Raw genomic sequence first — 21,371 nt, 5'->3', positions numbered from 1 at the left:
AAGACGATTCATATACCATGATATATAAAACGCCTAGTCTACGATATTTGAAACACGCTATTACTTCACCCGTAAATTGATCAACATTCACTAGATAAAAGATTCTGTGAATAATAAATGTTAAAATATTTCAGGGTTTTTTTTTCGATGTATCTTGAAAAGTATCGTCAGAATCCGCCACGAGAACATAATTTATCAGAACGTTATTTCACTTTAGAATATCATCTCAAGAATATTCACACAGGAAATGTAAATCTAGCGCAGATACTTTTGTTATCACTTTAATGGTACAGTGGAGGGACTGTGCTCATGTCACTGTGTTATACTTGTTCACCAGGTACAAACAATTATTGGGTGTTGGTACGTGTGGGGAAAGGATAGCGTGACTTTGGTGCCGTGAACAGAAACTGCAGAAAGGTCAACAAACTCTGAGAACTGATTTGTCAGATGCCCGAAAGTTTGAAGGTCACTGATTGTTGATATTTGTTGACAAATATGTATAGGATAAAGCCCGAGTACGAGGGCTCTTCTGGTATATAAAGTCCAACCCAACATAAAATGTCGAGGCCGCAGGCCGAGACATTTTATCGTAGGGTTGGACTTATATACCAGAAGAGCCCGAGTACGAGGGTTTTATCCGACTTAAAAACTATCGCCCCTAACTGATATATTTTCGTTTTCAATGTGTTTACGTCAACCGTCCCCTTTGTCAATGTAACATGTTTAGGATATGAATTAAAATTTATTTGTGAAATAGCCTTCCAATGTAATGGAACATCCTATAAATGCCCTAGGGCACATTATATAAATGCCCAAGGGCACAGCAGATTTTGTGTTGCAGCTGGTTTCCACTGTGTTACCAAATTTGAATAGTAAAACGTACCAGATGTCTACAGAATATGACATGTTCACTTTTGATTGGACAGTACTTTACTACGGCGCTGTCATTCGTTTCGGAATTTGGTGACCAAGGCTTTATGAGTAAATAAAACACCCTGAATTGAGCACTCTGATTGGTCAATCAACAGTAGATAGTTTTTAAGCTAAGTTTGAGCCAGCACCAAGTGTCTATCCCTTTGAAATACGCCTACATGCGAAGCAGTCTTCACCTTTTCGAAACTTTTGACTTGAAATCAACAAGCTGTCGCCTCTTGAAAACAACAACAACAAAATAGCGATTTGGTCTCTACGATCTCTAAGATTCTGGCCTATATGAAGACACTACTGTAAAATGGATACAGATAGCAGATAACATCAAGGATAAACAAACATAGTATCTGTCCATTATAAAATCCTTGGGCTACTTTTCAATCTCCCAATTCATCTTGATAAGTCTGCAAGACCAGTCTCTTTTAAAGCTTTAGTGGTTGTCCACTATGGCCTCACATGAAATGCTAATGTTGTACCTTTTCAACTACCCTTTAATAAGTGAATAGTACACCAGTCAACTTTCAGAGCTTTTTAGAAAAAATGTCATTGTTTTGGAGGGTATGAGCCCCTATGAGTTTCAGTCAAACAATGGACAAATGTGTATGTGCACTTTTGAAGCAAGTGAGGCTGGTGGCAAGTATGAAACAATGCACTGAGGTATCACTAGATAAGACAAAATAGACAACGCCTGAATTGAACCTGGGGTCGAAGTGGTAAGGTATTTTTTCAGTATGAACTATTCATTTAATTTATTCATGACAAGTCTGGGATCATGCGGGTATTCAGAAGAGACACAGCAACAGTTTAACCTGGGATACCACTATTTATGCTACATTCAACTGGCTCTAAACAAAGGAAATGTTGAAGGGGGATAGAGGTAGAGACACTGACAGCATGGACAGAATGAAGTACAGAAAACACTGTACAACATTAAATAGAGATTTCATATACATTTATTTCTCTGCAAATTATAATATAAACAATTACAGTTCCACATATACAATACAGTAGTTAATACTGAGCATCAACACAGAGATCAAAGTTCATCATTGAGAAACTTGAAGTTTTAAATTCCAGCATTTCTGGTCACGATATTAAAATTATTGATTAATATTTTTGTTTTCAAAATTATGGGTTAAGATTTTTTCAAGAAGCGGCAAAATCACAATCATAGTACAATAATCTCAAAAATGATATGAAAGCTTCTGAAATCACTGTAATTTAAAACAATGGTGCGACTGGCTGATAGTTACAACAGACAGTTACTTGTCCCGCATGCTCAACAACACTATTGTCAGTGTCAGTGGCCTGCATATTTGCATTTCCTGCACACAAAATAATTTCATCAGTGTAATTATGTTTCTATATTCTGCTACTGTATACCTAGAATATTGGTTGATTAGCATATTTATTTTGAATCCTAACATTTTAGTTGTTGATTTTGTGAGAGTTTGAAAACTGATGAAGTCCATGTACTTCAACGTTTGAATTGGATAACTACTTTAATGTACTTTCCATTACTGGTAGCATGTGTTGTAAATTGATAAACACAGTAATTGTGATAAATATTTTGATTGTTTGATAACACTATAGTTGCGAGGAATTTGTGATGTGAAAGTAATTCCATGTTACATTTGCTGCTAATAACTCCTTGCAATCTATCTTGCTATTCTTGTACTGGTATTGGAACTTTGTATTTTACAATGGATGTGCCACAAAACACTAGCTATAATGTCATTACCCTCCCCTATGAACAATTGGGAAATCATGTTTTATCATTTAATTGCACCACCCTGCTAACTAATTTAAAACTTTTCACAGCTGCGATCATTTTTAAATTTCTGATAAAAAATTACAAAATATACAGATTAAGTCTGTTTTTTCCTGAAAATTTGGTAGTGTGCGTTAAAAACACTTTCCCTGATATCACATTTGAACATTTGGTCTGTGATAAAAGTCACAGAAAATTAAATTCCAGTTTGTTATTAACGTTGTAAACTGTCCTCAATACTAAAGATGACTGGATAAAGAATATTGGTATAACATTCCGGGTAATAGTGGAAAAATTTGTCGATGAAACATTCTGAGAGAAATTGGTGACAAGAGAAATGTATAAAAAATTTATAACTGCCTTGTGACTTTGACACCACGGCAGATAAATTTGTTACTTTCCGTTTAATTAGAGAAATTGCTTACTTTCATGGTTAGTGGGATTTTATGAAAATTATCTGCACTGTCAACACATCACAATAATATTCCTGTTTATGGTTTCCATTTTTGCATTGCCCCTCGGTCCACTGATTTGCTTTGCATTGTTTGCATAGATGTAAAGTATCTTGCATTCAGAGAGATTAAAACGGCCAGCACGGAGTAGGACAGTAGCGCAGGTAGGTCTCCAAGTGACCTGAGTTGACCTGCATCACAGCCGTGTACGTAGTCAACTGAAGGAAATAACAACAAAAAGAAGTTAGTTACTTGACAATGAAATAACCCATGGCTGTAAGTTAAGCATTTGTGTTGTTTATCAAAATGAAAGTATTGATTTTACATGTCTAATAAGTGTCATATCACTGCAGAATAACATAATTTATGAGTCAAAATAAAAATCTTGCTGACAGAGCACTGTTTGGGCACAGCAACCACGTAGACACTTTTACCGAGTATAAAGTGATTTTCTGTTCATAACACATTAGGATTATTTTACATTTAGCATATATACTATTAGCCATTAAAACCTGCAAATAATTATTTTGTCCGAACCCTATCTGTGTTTTATTCAGTAAAATATTGCTGTTTACTGATGCTTTTGTCCTTTTGTGTTTGAAGTGATAAGTTCAAAGGGACACATTGCATGTTTTACCTTGTTCAGCATGGGTTTGGTGTTCAACACATTGAAAATCCCTGCGATCCCGACATTCTGCAATGAAAGCAAACATACTCTGATTTACGAGTGTTACATTTGTGTATTCTATGAATCCTTCACAACCTTGAAAAGCCAGGATACGGGAAGCGGTGACATCAGAAGAGCTTTGGTCATGCTCCCACTTCAATCACTTCTCGTACCAGTGGGCGTTCTTCTTTGTCAGCTGCCTGGTTGTAGTAATAATTACCGGTTACTTTTGAAAGAAGGTGTGTTTAGATTATGCAGTGTGCTATGGGCATAACAGGTTAAAATCTACAAGTCTTTGAATGGCATTTTGCAAGACACAGCCACTTTCAGCTCAAATTGCCAGTAGTTTTTTCTCTTTTTGCTCTTATAACAAAAAATAAACTCTGATTCTTTACACAATTAAAAACCACACACTGGAGTGTTTTGACAGACAAAAAGCAGTATATTAAAATGTTCTTTTATCTCTGCTGTTTAACAACATGTAAACATGTTATTATAGTTACACTCATAAAACCATCACATTTTTGAGGTCTTGTGTGGGCGGGATTAATAGGCTATTGTCTAGCTGATGTTTTATTGCATAGTTTCACTGCTTACAATCTTCTCCTGAGGAAATCATGAAAACTTATGTTCATAATGGTAAATAACAATGAAATTGTATTTATTTTATTTTTGTACAAAAATTACTGTTTACCCAAATAGTAAGCCTAACCCAAATAATAAACAAAGACAGAATAAATTGGTATATTTGACTCCAGGGATTAAAGGTTTAAACTATTACCTGTGTTGTGTATGTCATATGTGTCGGATGTGCCAAGACAACTGCTTTCCAAAAATAAACATTGTGAAAGAGCTGTACATGACAGCTGTAAATTGGGGTGACACCTTTTTCTATAGATTGTTTCATACACTTACAAATGGCATGGGAGTAGGCAGCAACTGTGACTTATACTTCAAAACAACAAAAGTAATCTGACTAAAGATTTAACTCTGAAAACTATTTTGTGACCACATAGCGAAAATAGGGGTTTAATAGGCACACATGAAGGACATGAATGATCATATGATTCAGTTTAAGTAAATATTTATGTAGTTGGTCGCTTGGCTTGTCAAGCACCCACCCAAACTCTGCAAACAAATTTGTAAAACGTCAACATTGAGAACACCTGAGTTCCTTTTTTACACATTTACTTGATTTACTGGCATATTAATGCCATCATACCATTGCAACATGATAGAATCAAACCACATTACAGTGGAAAAGGCCGACATACAGTACGGTCAATTTCCAAAGATGGTGACAGATATGGTACTTTACATGTTCTATTGACCTAATTTCAGTTTTCTTTTTCTTTATTGCACTCTGGGCTGTGAGTCTGTGTAATCTGCCGCCATCACTGATGATGTCAATACTTGGTGGCTCAGTTTGGGTTCTTCTACACTGATCATGTGACATTTTTGTGAAAGTTTGACAGCATGTCTCAAATGCTACTCTATACAATGTTGACTTAAACTCAAGGACGAGCACCTCCCCCCTGTAGTCACAACCTTGTTCTCTTATGTTTCTGTATTTACATACCCATGTGTTTGTAGAACACTCAGTCTCTGTAATTGATCTGATAGACGTGGATAAAAAATAGTGACAACATCACTGTTCGCTCCCATACAGTTATCAAAACAAGTCAACAATTGTATGAAACATGGACATATACATATACAGACAGACTGACATACACAGACTGGCACAGAGTGATGACATTGAGCCCAAGTGTGCCTTGGCCCATGGAGAGTGATAAAGATATAACAAACAGCTGAATGTAATGATAAAATAGTTAAGTATAGGCCTATACAGGCACTGAGAGTGAATATGTTACAGCAATTTGATTAGTTTCTTTTCCTTTTCTACTTCTGTGATAATATTTTAGACAATCAATCTGCAAGGCAGTTTAAGTATTGACAAATATGTTATCTTTTACAAGCACACAGTAAACTGTTCTTGATTTTTCATTTATAATATTTGACATAGACTGAAATACATAACATGCAACCAATGTTTCCACTTTGCCCATACACCAGAGACATGGAGAAATTTCAACATACAATCATCAACTCAGAAACCCTACAGGAAAAAGCAAACATTGTTTTCTTCCAGAACAGCTGGTACATCCACATCTGGAACAACTTACAAACTTAACCAATTACACAAGGATGATGACACAAGAGATAAAGTTAAACTGTGGTGAACTTGACTATTCCTTTCAAATCCTTACCTAACTTGACATCTTAAACTAAAATACACTGCATGGTTAATTGTGCACAAAAATACATCGGGGTGGACCATTTGATAAGGGATGGTGTCTGGAAGATCGATGAGGTACATTACCTTTTTTATCCGATCCATTATACATTCTTTTTCCCCACTCTCCCACCTTTTCTTTTTGTCAAACCTTCTCTGGCTGAATTTTTTATTGGCATTTGTTTGGAATTTTTTCAAAATCTGCCAGGATTTTTTTACCGCATTTCAACACCAAATACAGTTTACCATATCAAATGCTTACTAAATCACCACATTATATACTCTTAGTTCCAGTAGGTATAAAATTACCAAAAAAATTGTAAAAATACAAAATGAAAGATATCCCATTAAAACTGAAAGTTTCGCAAAGTTGCCCCAAAAATTCAAAATTCCGGATTTCAACCTAATTTCAATATATCTTATTAACAAAAACCCTACGGACCGGTTTACTAAATATCAAAGCAATCAGACTGGTAAATTTTGAGAAACAAATTTTTTGACCAAAAATGAGAAAAATTGCCTCCCAAAATACAAAATTGCAGATTTCATCCTAATTTTAAATATATCTAATTAACATAAACTCTAGGAACCTGTACACTAGATATCAAAGCTACCAGATCAGAAGTTTTTAGAAGAAAAATTTTTTGACCAAAAAGGCAAAAATTGCCCCCAAAATAAAAAAAAATTGCCAGTTTCAACATACCTTCAATACATTATATTGAGATTAATCTTAGATACCTGTATACCAAATACATGTATCAAAGCTATCAAATCAGCAGTTTTTGGATTAAAAAATTTTTTATCAAAAATTGGGAAAATTGCCCCAAAATTACAAATATGACAATATCAATACAATTTGTACAAGCATGACTGAGGTCATTCTGAGGAACATGAATATTAAGTTTCATAGCAATCAGACGAGCGATTTCAGAGAAAAAGATTTTTTGACTAAAAACGGAAAAAATACCCTAAAAATACAAACATGCAAATTTCATCCCAATTTTTGCACACATAATTTAGAATACCTAAAGAAATCTGCATACCAAGTTTCAACCAAATCTGACCAATGCTTACTGAGTTTTAGCCTTTGGCAGGATTTTTCCTTTTTTTCCCCCTCATTTGCATATTTTTGGCACTGACATGTTCATTTGAACAAATTCACACCTCCATCCCTAGGTGCACCTGTACACCAAATACTAAGACAGTAGGTGCTACGGTTTAGGAGTTTTTGATGTGGACGGACTAACAGACATACATACATACATACATACACACAGACGCCATTTTGCCACCTTATACGAATACCTCCCATTTGCATATATACATATGCATATATGGGAGCGTAAAAATACATGCCATCTTGTTTACAGCATTACCTGCTGGGTAAGTTTGTTCATACACTTTGTTGCAGGAGTTCGCCTGTCATCAAGGAAGAGGGGGGCTTTCCAGTGATCATAGTTGGTTTCCAGAATAAACCATGGATGTCCAGTGTCATTCATACTGTCAAGGAATGAGACACATGTAAAATCACTTTCACTCAACTCTGACAGATGTTGTTGATATATCCCAGCCTTGGCCGACTTGCCTTCAACCCTGCGATATCACACCACTCTCTTTCATACTGTATATGTACTTTGATCACCAAACACTCAGCAGATTTATTATCTACATCAAATCTATACATTAAATTTCACTTGAGTAATTTTCATGTATTGTGGTTTTGAAATAACCAGCGATCAACATTTCAGTATGGATAGATATACACGATTTGATCAGATCACCTATATGCAGTTGTAGGCTTGTCTCTTTTGAACTGCCATATAACACTGCACAACAGCTAAGTATCACGTTAGCTTTCTATACCAACATGCATCAGTTGTCACTTCATAGAAAGGGTAAGAGTAAATAGCAAAAACAAAGCACACAGCCCACTTACTGCCAAACATCGACAGCCTTGTTTCTGTCCCTGGTGATGACAGCGCCCTCGCCTGACTGATTTCCACCCAGAATGAAGTAGGCAGGTGCCAATACCTTGTGATTGGCCAACAGGTCCATGGCTTCAGAGTAACTATGTACACATGATAAAAAAACACCAAAACACCTTCTGAATGACAGGGAATGTTCTGAAGTTGTCAATTTTCAGCAGAAGCAAAGATTTCTATGAGGATTCATTGTATGGTACATGTACAGATTAATAACATTATGATCTAAATGGATGATTTTCAATTTTTGTGCTATCTTGATAGACTATAATTTGATGGTCCAGTGCAAGCCATGTAAAAATGAGTAGAATTTGTTTGAAAGCCCTGCATGTAAACAAGAGACTTTTGTGCTGTTTTTAACTGTGTAGATATAGTGCTGTGAGCCTCGTTTTGCACAACAATGCCCTCTTATACAACACTAAAAAACCATATCAAATCTAATATATTATCTCACACTGCCTATGAAATGGTCCACATGAATCATTAGTGAGATCATTAAAAACAGATTTTGGGGGTTGATTAAAAAGGGGGAAAAATTTACACGAAAACCATAACATACATTATCTCATGGATTGTTTCCTAGAAAAACAAACAAAATTGGGCTACTAGATATACTAAAAAAAAAGCAATTTTATACGGTGTCGCTCAAATTTGATCAGAATTGGTACATACCAGTATGGGTACCAAAGATCAACAATAAATGTTGTTTCTATCTGTTCAGTGCAGGAAAATTCTACGTTGATGTTATGACAATGATTTCTGCACAGTACAACCAGAAAAACAACAAGAAATATTTAAACCAGAAAAACAAGAATGACAAAAGTAATTAAGGTCTGAAACTTTAGGTACTGGAGGTCAACTTTAGCAACATGCATAGCAGAAATGCAGCTAGCCCACTTACTGCCTTAGTTTGACCATAGACGGTCTTCCTCTCCTCTACTGACGGTCTTCCTCCCCTCTAATGTCTATGGTTTGAGCAGGTCTGTTAATATGTAACAGTTCAATGACAATGACAGGAAATGACTCAAGTCAGTGGAGTAAGCCTGTTTCAAGCCTGTTTCAGAATTTCGCTTTTTCTTACCTCATTTGCACATTTTGACACTGATGTGTTCATTTGAACAAATTCACATCTCAACCCCTACATCTACCTGTACACCAAATACTGAGACAGTAGCTTTGGCGGTATGGGAGCCTTTGTGTGTGACAGACATACATCCGCACATACCCACAAATATACAGACATTTAGACTCATCATGTAAGCTCTTTTTGGTATTTATATATAAAACCAAATATGAGCTAAAAATTGATCTCATGTTAAACAAATTTTTATAAAATTATGTATATTTCCACAATTATAAAACTCAAATTCTGCAAATTTTCTCAATGTCATTCTGTCTCCCCCTGCCTATTTTTGATATATAAGGCAAATAAGATGCAAGTTTGCCAGGATTATCTTTGTACCTTATTGTATACATTCAATGAATTAAGGCCAAAAAAGCATTTCCTTGCCACTTTAGCAATAATTTCATATGAAAACATAATAAGAAGCAACATCACCAACATTTTACACAAAATTTATTTTAAAATAAGTATGACATTTTGAGTTGACTTTATAGTCACTGTGACTTGCAATAGTAGCTTTTTAGTGTTATGCAAGTGTAAAAATTAAGTGAGAGAATGTGCTATGTTGCCTGACACAAGTTAGTTTTGGCTAAAAATGAATAATATTTATGCATATTAAAGTACAGCACATGCCATGTATAAGATGTACAACGTATCTGGATTAAAGCAAGCTGGTGTAACATGAGGGCGCGCAGGAAAGACAAGTCTGTTTGATACACATCCATCACATGATCAATTCACATCCTACAGTCAATGGAACAAAACCAGAAGTGACTCTACCTGTTACAGGATTCCATAGCGTCTCTTGTAATGAAACCAACCCACTTTGCATCTCTTTTGCCCAGAACCCATTCAATAAAACCAATGTAGCCTCCATCAATATTGAACCTCTCATTCATTGTCACTGTGAAGACATGCTGTCATGCACAATAAAGAAACAAAAATTCAACATTATTGGAAAATAACATCAATACTGACTTATTGGAAAGTGTGGGTATATTGAACAGCAAGAACCAGTTGGTAGCTGAAATCTTTGACAATGTTTAAATCATTTTTAAGAAACTAAGGACAGAATGTACAGCCTTTGAATGCATTGTTTTAAACATTTGTCACTATTCTATGAAACTTGTTATTGACATTTCACACCAGGCGTAATACAAAATTACATGCTACGTGTTCAACATGCCTTCAGATCTACAAAAGACTGTGTTTACCAGTACTGCGTAAGTTGAAGTGAGGATAAGGTACACTGCAAATTAGAACAAGTTATCTATAGCTAGAATCTTTCACTTACCGGTTTGATGCCAGTAAGGATTCCAACATAACCTGTAAAATGGACAGCCTGATACACTGTCTTCCCTCCACGCTGATAGTCAATGTTGACAACAAGAGGGCGCAGTGCTTCGGACATCCACCAGGTGTCATTTCCAATGTCCCATCTACAGTGAAAATATAACAAAATTATTATGTGATTGAAGCGAAAACCCCCTAATTTTGGCAACCTGATGTCTGTCCTGTCGTGATCTCTATACTTGTAAAACAGGGGGTCCGATTTTCCTCATTGTAGTAATCTTCTTGTCCTAGGGGTACTTTCCTTGGTAAACAGATAGAAGTATACACCCTAGGATACCACTAATTTATGACACCCCGTGTATCCAGTTTTCTGTCTTGATATGTTTCGTAACTAAACAGGTACTGATACGGTACAGGTACTTTGTATCAGTAGGATTTTCGCAAGGCTTGGTGAAGGGAAGGATTACACAATTTTGGTATCTATGAGCCGTCAATGTGACAGCCTGTGTTAGCAGCACAATAGCGTGAATCGTGATTTCAGGTTTGTTACTAAATGTAGCTGCAAGCGCACAACATTGGACACTACTGCTTGAAATTCCGACAAATTTTATTGTTGCATGCGTGGCTGTTGTTGGCACCTTATAATTTGAGCCATAAATTAGTGTGACTTTTAGTATCCATTTTAACACTTGCAGGTTTTACTTTCATCATTCTTGCGGAAATGCAGACATATATTTATTTTTGCATATGACGAAAGAAACATTACGTCATGTGCAATCAGCGCTATTTCTCTTTGGGAAACTCTGACATCTGATCAACAGAGAAATAGGGAAGGATTCATTGACTGTGCAATTAACCTCACAGCTGTTGCCCTGGAAACTCACCCGAGGAAAAGACCAAAATCCAGGTTTCTTGCATGGTACAGCTTACCTGTAACAGCAAGGACAAAAGACAGTGAACAGTCTTTGTAAGCGATTCCAGAACAGCACAAAAAAAGTAGTGACCATGGTAACATGTTTAAGGTGGAGCTGCATGTTGCCAACACAGTTTTTTTCAAACCAATATTTCTCATCAAAGATGACAAGGAAACCTCCTCATACTATATATTTTCAAAAAGCAGAAACTCTAAAGTTTAGTATGGTAGCAGTAGTTTACTCAAAGGATGAAGTGGGTGTATATTTGGGGTAAAAAACCTCAATTTTGGTATTAATGATAAAAATTAATCTAGGTCAAAAACTTGACACTATTTTCTGAAATGCAATATTTCACTTGAAAGAAGAGTAATGTAGAAAAAAACGGCTATTTTATTTGGCATTATCTATCCTCATTCTAAGATGGCAAGGGTTTAAATACTGACACTCAAAAAAGTTGATTAAAATCATGATAAACAAAATTAAAATGCCTCTTGTTCAAAATGTAAGAACTTTATTGCCTAACAAAATAGTCATTTTGTTATGTAGCATTTAAAGAATATAATGTGAAAATTCCAGAAAATTTGAGCCAGCCAGAGTGGAGTTAAATTCTTTGGAAATTTCGAAATTGGGAGGAAAAAGAAGCCAGAAAATTGGGTGATTTGCATACATTTGCATAAATTAACACTTCTTTATCACACAACTTACGACTGCTTGACAAGCTACAAGGTGAACCCAACCAATATTTTAATCTTGGGTTAACAAATTAATTAAAATTGAATAAATATTTGCCAAAAAGTCATTTTTGAGCAATATATGCTGTGTTGGGTGCAGCGCCCCCTTAAATTAATCTTTGTAAATACAAAATTCTGTGATATTCATCCTATTTCATCTCCCTCATCAATCTGAAAATTGACTGTTATTTACAGCCACTGAGCAGCCTGTCACCTTTGTTATGGTAAATTTTTTTAGACTGAAAACAACACATATCCACCTTTGGACATTGATTACCCTTTGAACTTTGATTGACCTTGCAATTAACTATTGTGTAAAGCTGGAAGATGACCGGACAGTCTTTTTGTAGTGTCTTTGCACAGCACAGTAAATTTGAATGAATGTTACAAGCACAGATTTTCATTTAATTACTAGCTTCTGTGAAGTTCTTTGAAAAATATTATACACTTCGTTGACTTGGTATTGAGATATTCATGCATTCATGTCTGCTGTGTGTGTTTTTTATACTGCAGACTGACCATGTCCTCCCAGCTCACTGATAATTCGGGCAATCACAGTACAGCTTAACCCTTTCACCACCATGGTTTGGTCCAAACCAATTGTTATCAATGGTAAGTGTGGACCTCTATACAGGGAATTGGGGGTGAAAAGCTTAATGTAGAATGTGTCTCAGGGCCAAAACATTGCTGATTGTATGGACCCATTTTAAAACTTGGGCTGGAAAAAGTTGTTACCTTTTTATTTTTTTGAGAAAAAATTCCCCATAGAATTTAAATAGGGACAGTGGTCATTTTGAATTTCAAATATCAGTATATTTTAGGTAATCTGTTTGTCTGGTACCAAAATTTGAAATGTGTGACCATTGATATCTATTCTTTATTCGTGAGAGAATGGTGATTCCAAGTGGAAAGTTTGAGCACAAGTTTAACCTGTAAATCACTAATTTTCTGTAAAAACGGTCCGCAATCACCATTGATATCAATGAACGTACTGCTGTAAGAACACAATCTGTCCAAAAAACGGTATAATTGGACATTTCAGTTGTTTTGTGTACAATTCAAAAGGATCAATTTTCAATGATTAATACACTCTAATGCCTTTGACAAAATTCTTCAGTCTGTGTATGTTTGCATTTAAATTGACATTTGTAATACACAATCTAAACCATACAAATATCTGTAGGGTGACATCATGAATTCTCTTACCATTTGGATCTTCCCCAATGATGGAAGTACACAAAGTAAATAACTCATAGAAGACATTGTATAACACAACTTCTCCTGCAACAGACAATCAAAAACAAAGACAGATATCAAATGTTTATGAACATAAATATGATACAGGGAGCTACATTTCTACATCAGACTTTAATCCTTTAGTTTACTCTACTATTTAACCTGAAATGGTACCAAATAATTGACTTTGTCCATGCACATGCCAGAAAATGCCAAGACATTTTGACCGGTTGACCTCGCTGTTAATTTTATGCAGGAAATTACAATAACAATGCTTTGTCGAATGACGCAGTGCCTTGAGGGTGGGATCGCCAGTGGTATATGGGGAGGAGTACCTTCCCGATGGTGATAAGTGGTGCAGATTACCGTCGCCTAGGTGACTGGCGTATACGCGTGCCAAAAGACACCTATGGTTGATTCCCTGTTGACCAGTCGGATGGCAGAGTTGCAAATACCTGGACTGAACCATTTGGTTTTTTGTGGGTGTCGGTGGTACTTTGACAATATAAGTAAAGATGCACATATATTGAGTTTATTGTCTTGTTTATGAGCGGCCAGTATTTCCAACAGCATAAATTATGTGCATTTGCCCTTGAAGAAATAAATAATTTTCGAATAAAACATCGCGAATGTAACTACATTCCTTAAGGATGTACGAGCGGTACGCGCGCGTGGAATTTGTCACTTCCCATAGGATTACATTGAAATTTACTGGAAAATCAATTTCTACTAATGTCATTTTCATGAAAATTTGCACAAAGCACAGTCTACAGAAATAAATAATACTGATCACATAAAATGATATGGTCACCGCGCTAAATTTTGAGATAAACAGCATTGAATTTTTCGTCCATAGAAAATGCATTGGTGAAAAAATGCTGACTCAGCATTTTTTCTCACAAATGGCAAAATTCATGGTCATTTATCTCACAAACGAGCGCGGTGACCCCTATATTTTATCACACATTTTGATAATACTTACAAAGGATAATCCAAAAATTGACAATTTAGAGAAATGACATTACTTTTAATTTTACTGATCGTATATCCTTAAGCTCGACGTACACTTAAGTGCCCCAAAGAACCATGAAATCGCCCGACTTTCGATTGAAGAGATGAGTTTTGCCAAACCGCGTATACAGAAAAAGAGGCAGATGACTTTATTTTTAGAATCATAGACAGCATAGCGAGATGTAAAAAATTTGAAACAGGCTCCCCACCTAACTATCCTAAATGCTTTTGTGTCGAGTTTGTGTTTGATTCGTTTCGAAAATGTGTTCCTACATTCTTATCCGATTGTTTGTGTTAATGAAATGTTTGTTTCGCTTTGGATATTTGTAGAGAAGTTTGGATTAGTGTGTACGGTAATGTTTTGTTTGTGTGGGGAAAGCTTATGGCGAGACGCAGCCGGACCTATGTTGTTACAAAAGTTGATAGAGTCGCCCTTTGACGCTTGCGTTTCGAAACCCGAGTGTGGTTTCTCATCAGTCGCAGTGTAGATTCTTTCCTTAGTTTGTGTTTGTGAAAATTTATTTTAATGTATTTTAGTGGTCTTGCTTTCCGATTAGCGAGGCAAGTATATTAATTTTGGTCACGTTGTGAGTCCTTTTGGTGGTTCGGTTTGTTTGTTCTATATTTCTTTACTTCGGTAAATTTTGATTTGACTGGTGTGTCTTTTAGATTTTTGCGGAGGTTTGTGAATTTTTAGGCAATAAGTACCACTGCGGGGTACGGATTTTATGTTTATGGAATCAAGATACTTACAAGTATCCTGGTTGATGTGCTTGTTCTCGTACATTTTAATTAATAGTTCATTTACTTTGTTTACTGTTTGTTCTGGCTTGTTGTGTATAATACTGAGTGTTACGTAATTGCCTTTCGCATTCGAGTACGTAATCGTTTGTGTTGACAATAACGAAAAACCGACCCTTGTCGAAGGGTTATTTTCCCAAAATTTGTCCATTGTTTGCAAGCTGGTTTATCGCGATTCTTTTGGCACGCGACATGTTTTGTTTCCTTGTTTGAAAGGGTATCTCTAGAAGTGTGAGTTTAGAAGCTTCAGATAGCTTTCAAGTTTTTGTTTTTTTGTTGTTCGTGGAGTTCAATTTGACTTTTCTTTGAATTGGTGTTGCGATTGTTTGTGTCTCACGATGTAGCGTAGTCACATTATACGACTTTATTTGTTGAAATCCTGAGGTGGTTTTATTCTGTTTGGTTTTGTTGGTGTCCGAATGAATTTTAAGGCTTTTGCCTAGTACTATTTTTCGGAGTTTCATAGTTTGAGCGATGATAGGTTGTTGTTGAATTCATGTTGTTGTCAGCTTTTCTTGGAAATAGCTGATTTATTTCCACGGCCATGTTTTCTGTACGTTACTGTGATTGTTTATTTTGTATTTAATGTTGTGGTTCAGTTGTTTGTTATGTGTACGATTTTTGTTATTTCTTTTAAGTGTTTGTGTGTTCTATGTCATTTTATCGTATTTTTGGTAGTTCTCTTTTTGGAGTATTTGGTGGCCCTGAAAAGGGCCGCTTGGTATGGGTTTTTGTTAGCGCTTGGCGCGTTTGTTTTGGCGATGAGCCTAGCTTTTTTATGCTTCTTTTCGCCGATTCGATGTGCTTGGTGAGTAGGTGTTTGCCGCCTTCTTGTCACTGTGTGTGCGTACATGGACAGTCTGCATAGCCCTTGAATGTGGTCTCGATTTTGATCAAACTTACAATTTAGGAGTATATATCAAAACTGATAAATGATTTATGTGATTACTGTAGCTATAGATAGGCTACATTCAGGACGGGCAGCGACGGGCAGTAATTAGTAGGCAAAACAGGTGGTTTTCACCGTGGGCAGAACTCGGTGCAATGATACTGAACATTAATAGTAAGCCTGTCACCTTGAAGGTAATGCTGTAGGTGAAACAAGGACTTCAAATGCACGATGGTACAAACAACACCACAAGTGAAACGTACACATAGAAATACACGCGTTCCTACGTTGTGCCCATCCGGGCCACGCGATTAAAATATGACTGATACTGCTGGATAGTGTTAATTGGGTCGGTAAACAGTCAATTAATAGTTTAATTGACTACCTGGGTGATTGGCAGGTCGTGTCCAACGACGCATATGCAAAGCAGGCCAAAAGACAAAAGCCCCCAAAGTTATTGACAGCTGGCCAGGGGTCACCATGAATACGTAATGAAGCTTCACTACGCAGAAACTGCGTAGTCAAGCCCTTCTTAACCGGTCAAAACGTCTTGGCATTTTCCATGCACATATGTGTCCCATCTCATTATGAATACCAATGATGCAATTCTGTTTCTACTGTAAATCCAGATATACAAGTTTATATCTCACTTACCAAGAGGTATTCCTGTAGCGGCTGCGATGCCTATGATCTCATCGCCATATGGAGCAGGTAATCCTGAGACTATGCTAGGCTGAAAGGACAAATCACGACATAAATAATAATAGAGTCATTGAAACAGACAGAGACAGCAGTCTTGCTGCTTTTAAAATATCCTTTGTGTAAGAACTATCAAAGATCATGTGTAGTTGATACTTTCATCATGTTTTTTGCAATATTGTGGTTGCACTGATACACTGTAGGTTTAACAACAACTTTAGGCACAACCCTATTTGTTTACGGCAAAGTGAGACCCACAGCCTGTGAAGTGGGGTGACAAGGCTTATAATCCAAGTAACATAAAGGTACTTTTTCCACTTTTTAGACATTGTTAGTAAGACTTAATCCTTTCAGGCCTGATTCTAGTAACTTACCAGAGCTACCCCTACATATAGGGGTTTAGACCAGAAAGGGTAAAACATATCTGACATGCATGAAGCATTGTGTGTGATTGTCCTGTTGTTTTAATATTGCCAAAAAGCTGTTCGATCTCATGGTTCATTTGAGAATGAAGCCCACAATATCATGAACATGAAAATAAATGCATACTATATTTGTATTGCCTTAGCCACGGCTCATGATTTACCAAGATACAGTACTACAGGAAGCAATAACTTTGTCTGTCATATGTGTTGACAACGTTTGTTTTTCTGATTTCATACTCTGCAAGGTTCAAGGAAACTTCTATCATGTAAAATAAACATCCCAAAATTATAGTATTTTGCTAAACTTTTGTCAAAGATAGCTAACAAATGCATGGGCTGCAACCACACTGACAAAAATGGCAAATACCTTGTTGATGCAATTGCTACTTACAAAGTTTTTGTCGATGAAATCAATGAGTGATCCTTGGAAAAATGACCCTGTTAGATTCTTTACAACTGTCAGCATGTATTTGAACTGCAGAAACAAAAAACAGAAATATTTGACACCTTTGTACCAAAAGTTAACCTACATAGTTACCATAAGGAAACAGAGAATATCACTTTATTTGTAATGTTTCTGAAACAATTTTAACACTCTTTTGTCTCTTCAATGTTTCCTGCGAAAAACTTTTTTGAAAATTGAAAATTGAAAACTTATGAACTTGTCATGTTTGACAGAATAGTATCTTTCTTCTGAAGAGGACACATCCATGTCAATCATAGGTACATAGGTAATATCTAAGCAACCAATCTAAAGATTAGCAAACAAACCCTAATTTTATCAGAATTTACTTTCTTTCAAACATTTGCCATATGCATAGTACTTTACAACTTGTACAACTTGTAAATGTGAATAGCAAATCAATTTGTGAGTGTGTCATTGGTACCAACTTAAAATTACACTCTTTGAGCAGCCAAGAAATCAGGACCTATCCTCACCTCTTCAGTTTTATCAGTGACGACTTCCTTCCATCTGTCTTTGGGATCAGCATCAAGATTGACTACATATGTTGGAACCTTAGTCTCTGGTTTTGGTGGGTACATGTCATTGCGACAGTCTTCAGTGAACTGCAAAGAGTAGAAAACTATAACCATAGCAACTGATGCCCTTGCACAGTAACAGTAAGCTGAACGTGTATTATTAAATTGAAACTATTTGCTCTTGAAACTAATGCTTTATAACTGAAGCCATGTGTCGAAATGTGAATCAATAATACAACAACAGTCAAGAAAAATATCTACACATTGTAAATGTGCACAATCAATCCTGTAAATACTTTGGATATTCATGCATAGAGAATAGAGAGGTCCTCTACTGTTTGTGGTTCATGCAAAAATGGGACGGTGAATGGCCTGCTTTGCGTAAACGAATACAGTAGTTCATTACTGAAACAAAATATCTATTCACCAGATCAACTACAACAACTGCCATTGCAGTTCATTACACTTTTGAACAGAAATTCTAAGGGCTTGAGTTTCTACTGATTATTTCTACACCAGTGCCAGTGTATCGTAGAAACATTTTTTATCATTCAAAACAGAATATATAAACTCTACTTTGAAACTATGACATCTGTGCAGGTACTTACTCAAGATATGTTGGCGCTGGCTTATAGTTTGATTTTAAATGATTTTTCGATTTTTATATTTCCATGCTTTCATGTTATTCTGTATTTGAAACAGTATATTAACAAATAATATGGTAGCCTAACCGATAAAGTTGTTATTATGATTTTGAGAGGAATATATTTGTTTCTTCATAAATAAAGTTACTATTAATATTTTTGAAAGGAATGTATTTGTTTCTTCATGAATTCATTATTGCCACGGTAACAGGATGTTCAGCCACTAATTGTAAACAAACAAAACAAGAACACCGATATGAGTTGACTTGGATTTCCACTTAATGATAGCTGCAACAATAGAACGCGCACTCTATGATGCACGTGTCCACTGTACGGGACCGTGGTCACTGTAAAAATTACACCATGGTTTTGATGGAAACCTATCTTCATACAACTTATTGTCAGAGCTTTTAGCATGAAAGCGAACGTTGTTAGTGATGATTGAATGATCATTATATTATCTTTGAGTTGTAAGTTTTAAATGTTTGAATGTTGATATATTTACAAAGTATTTAAAAATCCTAACAAAATAATTTGAAAAGGACATATTTCTCATCAAATTGTGATTTTTCCCATTTCACATATGGGGAGGGGATGATGTTAAGCGATGTAGCATTGTAAATAGGCTGGTGACCCAATATTTTTATTTGATGCATATAATGTGCAATATCTGAACAATAATTTATGTGAAATAAACAAAATTGTTGGCTTGCAAATCGAAATAATGCAACAAAGTATGGATAAGGCGTGGTCATTACATTTAATTTTGCGACAGCATTAACTGTTGTTTTAGAAGGCCTGAGAAGTGATAATGTAAATTCTTATGCATATTTTCAGTGAAAAAATAGCTAAAACTTTCATTCATTATTCAATGTGGTTCACATATAAATAATACACGTGCAGCATTTAAAGAAAGGAACTGAAAGTAAATATATCAGGTTGGGCAACGCTTACAGGAGATTCATAATTTGTGTCATTCGAATGGGTAAATTTGCAGTATTTCAAATCCTTCTAGCTGCCAAATTAATCTGGTGACATATTTTTTTTTTTTGCCGTAATCTTATCCTCACATTAAAGTTTTACTGTCAGAGAAAAATAACGAAAACTGTTAGTAAAAAATTTAGTGGCTTGATCACTGTATGTATGTACATGAAGTTAGGTCATCCTCTGAACTGCTTTCCCATCACAGCAGCAGTAACACGCTAATCTGAGCTTACAGCATCTGAAAATCACGTTCTTCCCCACTCAGAAGTAGACAATCATATGTGATTCATGTATGCCTTTTGAGAACTAGCAGTTTTAAATCAGATGACAACAATGGAAGCATGGTATACATTTTGAAGTTTCAGTCACTGATGAGCAAAAATGGAAATCTTTCTCATTTTTTATCATTTTTTTGGGTAGTACTCAATCCATTCCTGAACAAAAAGCTCTAAAGCACACTTCCCTGTTTTTGTCAGACAAGTATTACTTCTGTAATGAAACTGGAATTTTCGCTGATGCAAAGTGGTCTCTGTGTATAACACTACATGTAAATGGCTAACTTTACTCCTAATTTTCATCATCAACAGCATTTAGCTAGTATGTGTATGATAAGGGTCCTTCGATGAGGTTCCTAAGGCTGTTGCAAATCACTTGCTCAATCAAACCCAATAGTATAAACATGGAGCTCCATGGTATAAAGTTGTCTTAATTTAACTTAATGACAAATGTGTGAAATTCTGAATCTGTTTACCGTCCACTAGTATCTCATTCATTTCCTTATCCCAGTTCCCACTTAGATAACCAATGGACGTACATCTCTCACATGCATCCACGGATAACCCTTGACAAACCAGTGCAATAGCACCAATAGTAATCACTAACATGGAGGTAAAAAAGAGACACTCTATTGCTATTCACAAGATTTGTACTTTGGTAGAAAGCAGGACTTCCTGAACGGAATTGGCCCATTTGTATCACGGAGATAGGAGTCCTAATTTCTATGTACGCTATTGCGGAACTATAAATATGTGTACAGTTTACACGTATAGTAAATGTGATTTGTGGGGCTTATAAATTTGGTTACGGTTGAAGACGCATCCTATGTGATCTGTGGGATACCTAAATGCTGTGATCAACACAAGTGGTACGTAGATGGTTCTGAACTTCACACTTAGCGACGTACCATAAATGTGAACTGAAATATGTTCACTCCACCGAGTCCACGGTTAGGTAATCTTTTGATATGGCATGGGTATATAGTGTCTGTGGGTCTAGACTTACCGGTGGCCCTTGTGAATATGTCACTTGAATCACAGCTATAACAAGTGATAACCACAAATATTTCATACTGGTATTTGTTGATGAACACGAAGAGAAGTGAGCAAATTAATGGATCTACGAACTTGTGCGCTACTCGAAACGCCTGTTGTGATCACGAGTTTTGTCACCTGATGAACTGGGTCATCGGTGAGGGCCTTTCAACCACCTGATTATATGCAAATTTTCTGGTCATTCACCTTGTTCATTCTGATCCTTGTGCAA

General features: G+C 36.0%; 1 protein-coding gene across 1 annotated transcript; it reads right to left on the bottom strand.

Moving 5' to 3' along the window:
• Window positions 1-1,868: 1,868 nt before the first annotated feature.
• Window positions 1,869-21,311, bottom strand: LOC139131798 (acid ceramidase-like). Its single transcript, XM_070698069.1, has 12 exons — window positions 21,111-21,311; window positions 18,160-18,288; window positions 17,612-17,695; window positions 16,751-16,829; window positions 13,366-13,440; window positions 11,399-11,444; window positions 10,516-10,660; window positions 10,002-10,138; window positions 8,053-8,184; window positions 7,493-7,616; window positions 3,791-3,847; window positions 1,869-3,371 (listed from the first exon to the last, which is right to left on the bottom strand). Exons 1-12 carry the CDS (start codon window positions 21,174-21,176, stop codon window positions 3,282-3,284), a joined length of 1,164 nt encoding a protein of 387 aa, XP_070554170.1. The 5' UTR covers window positions 21,177-21,311; the 3' UTR covers window positions 1,869-3,281.
• Window positions 21,312-21,371: the final 60 nt, after the last annotated feature.

Source organism: Ptychodera flava, chromosome 4, assembly GCF_041260155.1.
Source record: "Ptychodera flava strain L36383 chromosome 4, AS_Pfla_20210202, whole genome shotgun sequence".
NCBI lineage: Eukaryota > Metazoa > Hemichordata > Enteropneusta > Ptychoderidae > Ptychodera > Ptychodera flava.
The sequence above is the reverse complement of the archived record's forward strand: the minus strand, read 5'-3'. Positions and strand labels throughout refer to the sequence as shown.

Bases quoted from the DNA above. Each gene is read 5' to 3' on its own strand.
- LOC139131798 (XM_070698069.1), bottom strand. From the start codon at position 21,176: ATGAAATATTTGTGGTTATCACTTGTTATAGCTGTGATTCAAGTGACA. The intron at 18,289-21,110 runs GTAAGTCTAGAC...TACTCTTTGCAG, and splicing joins CATATTCACAAGGGCCACCG to TTCACTGAAGACTGTCGCAA. The intron at 13,441-16,750 runs GTAAGTGAGATA...TGTCTGTTGCAG, and splicing joins CGCTACAGGAATACCTCTTG to GAGAAGTTGTGTTATACAAT.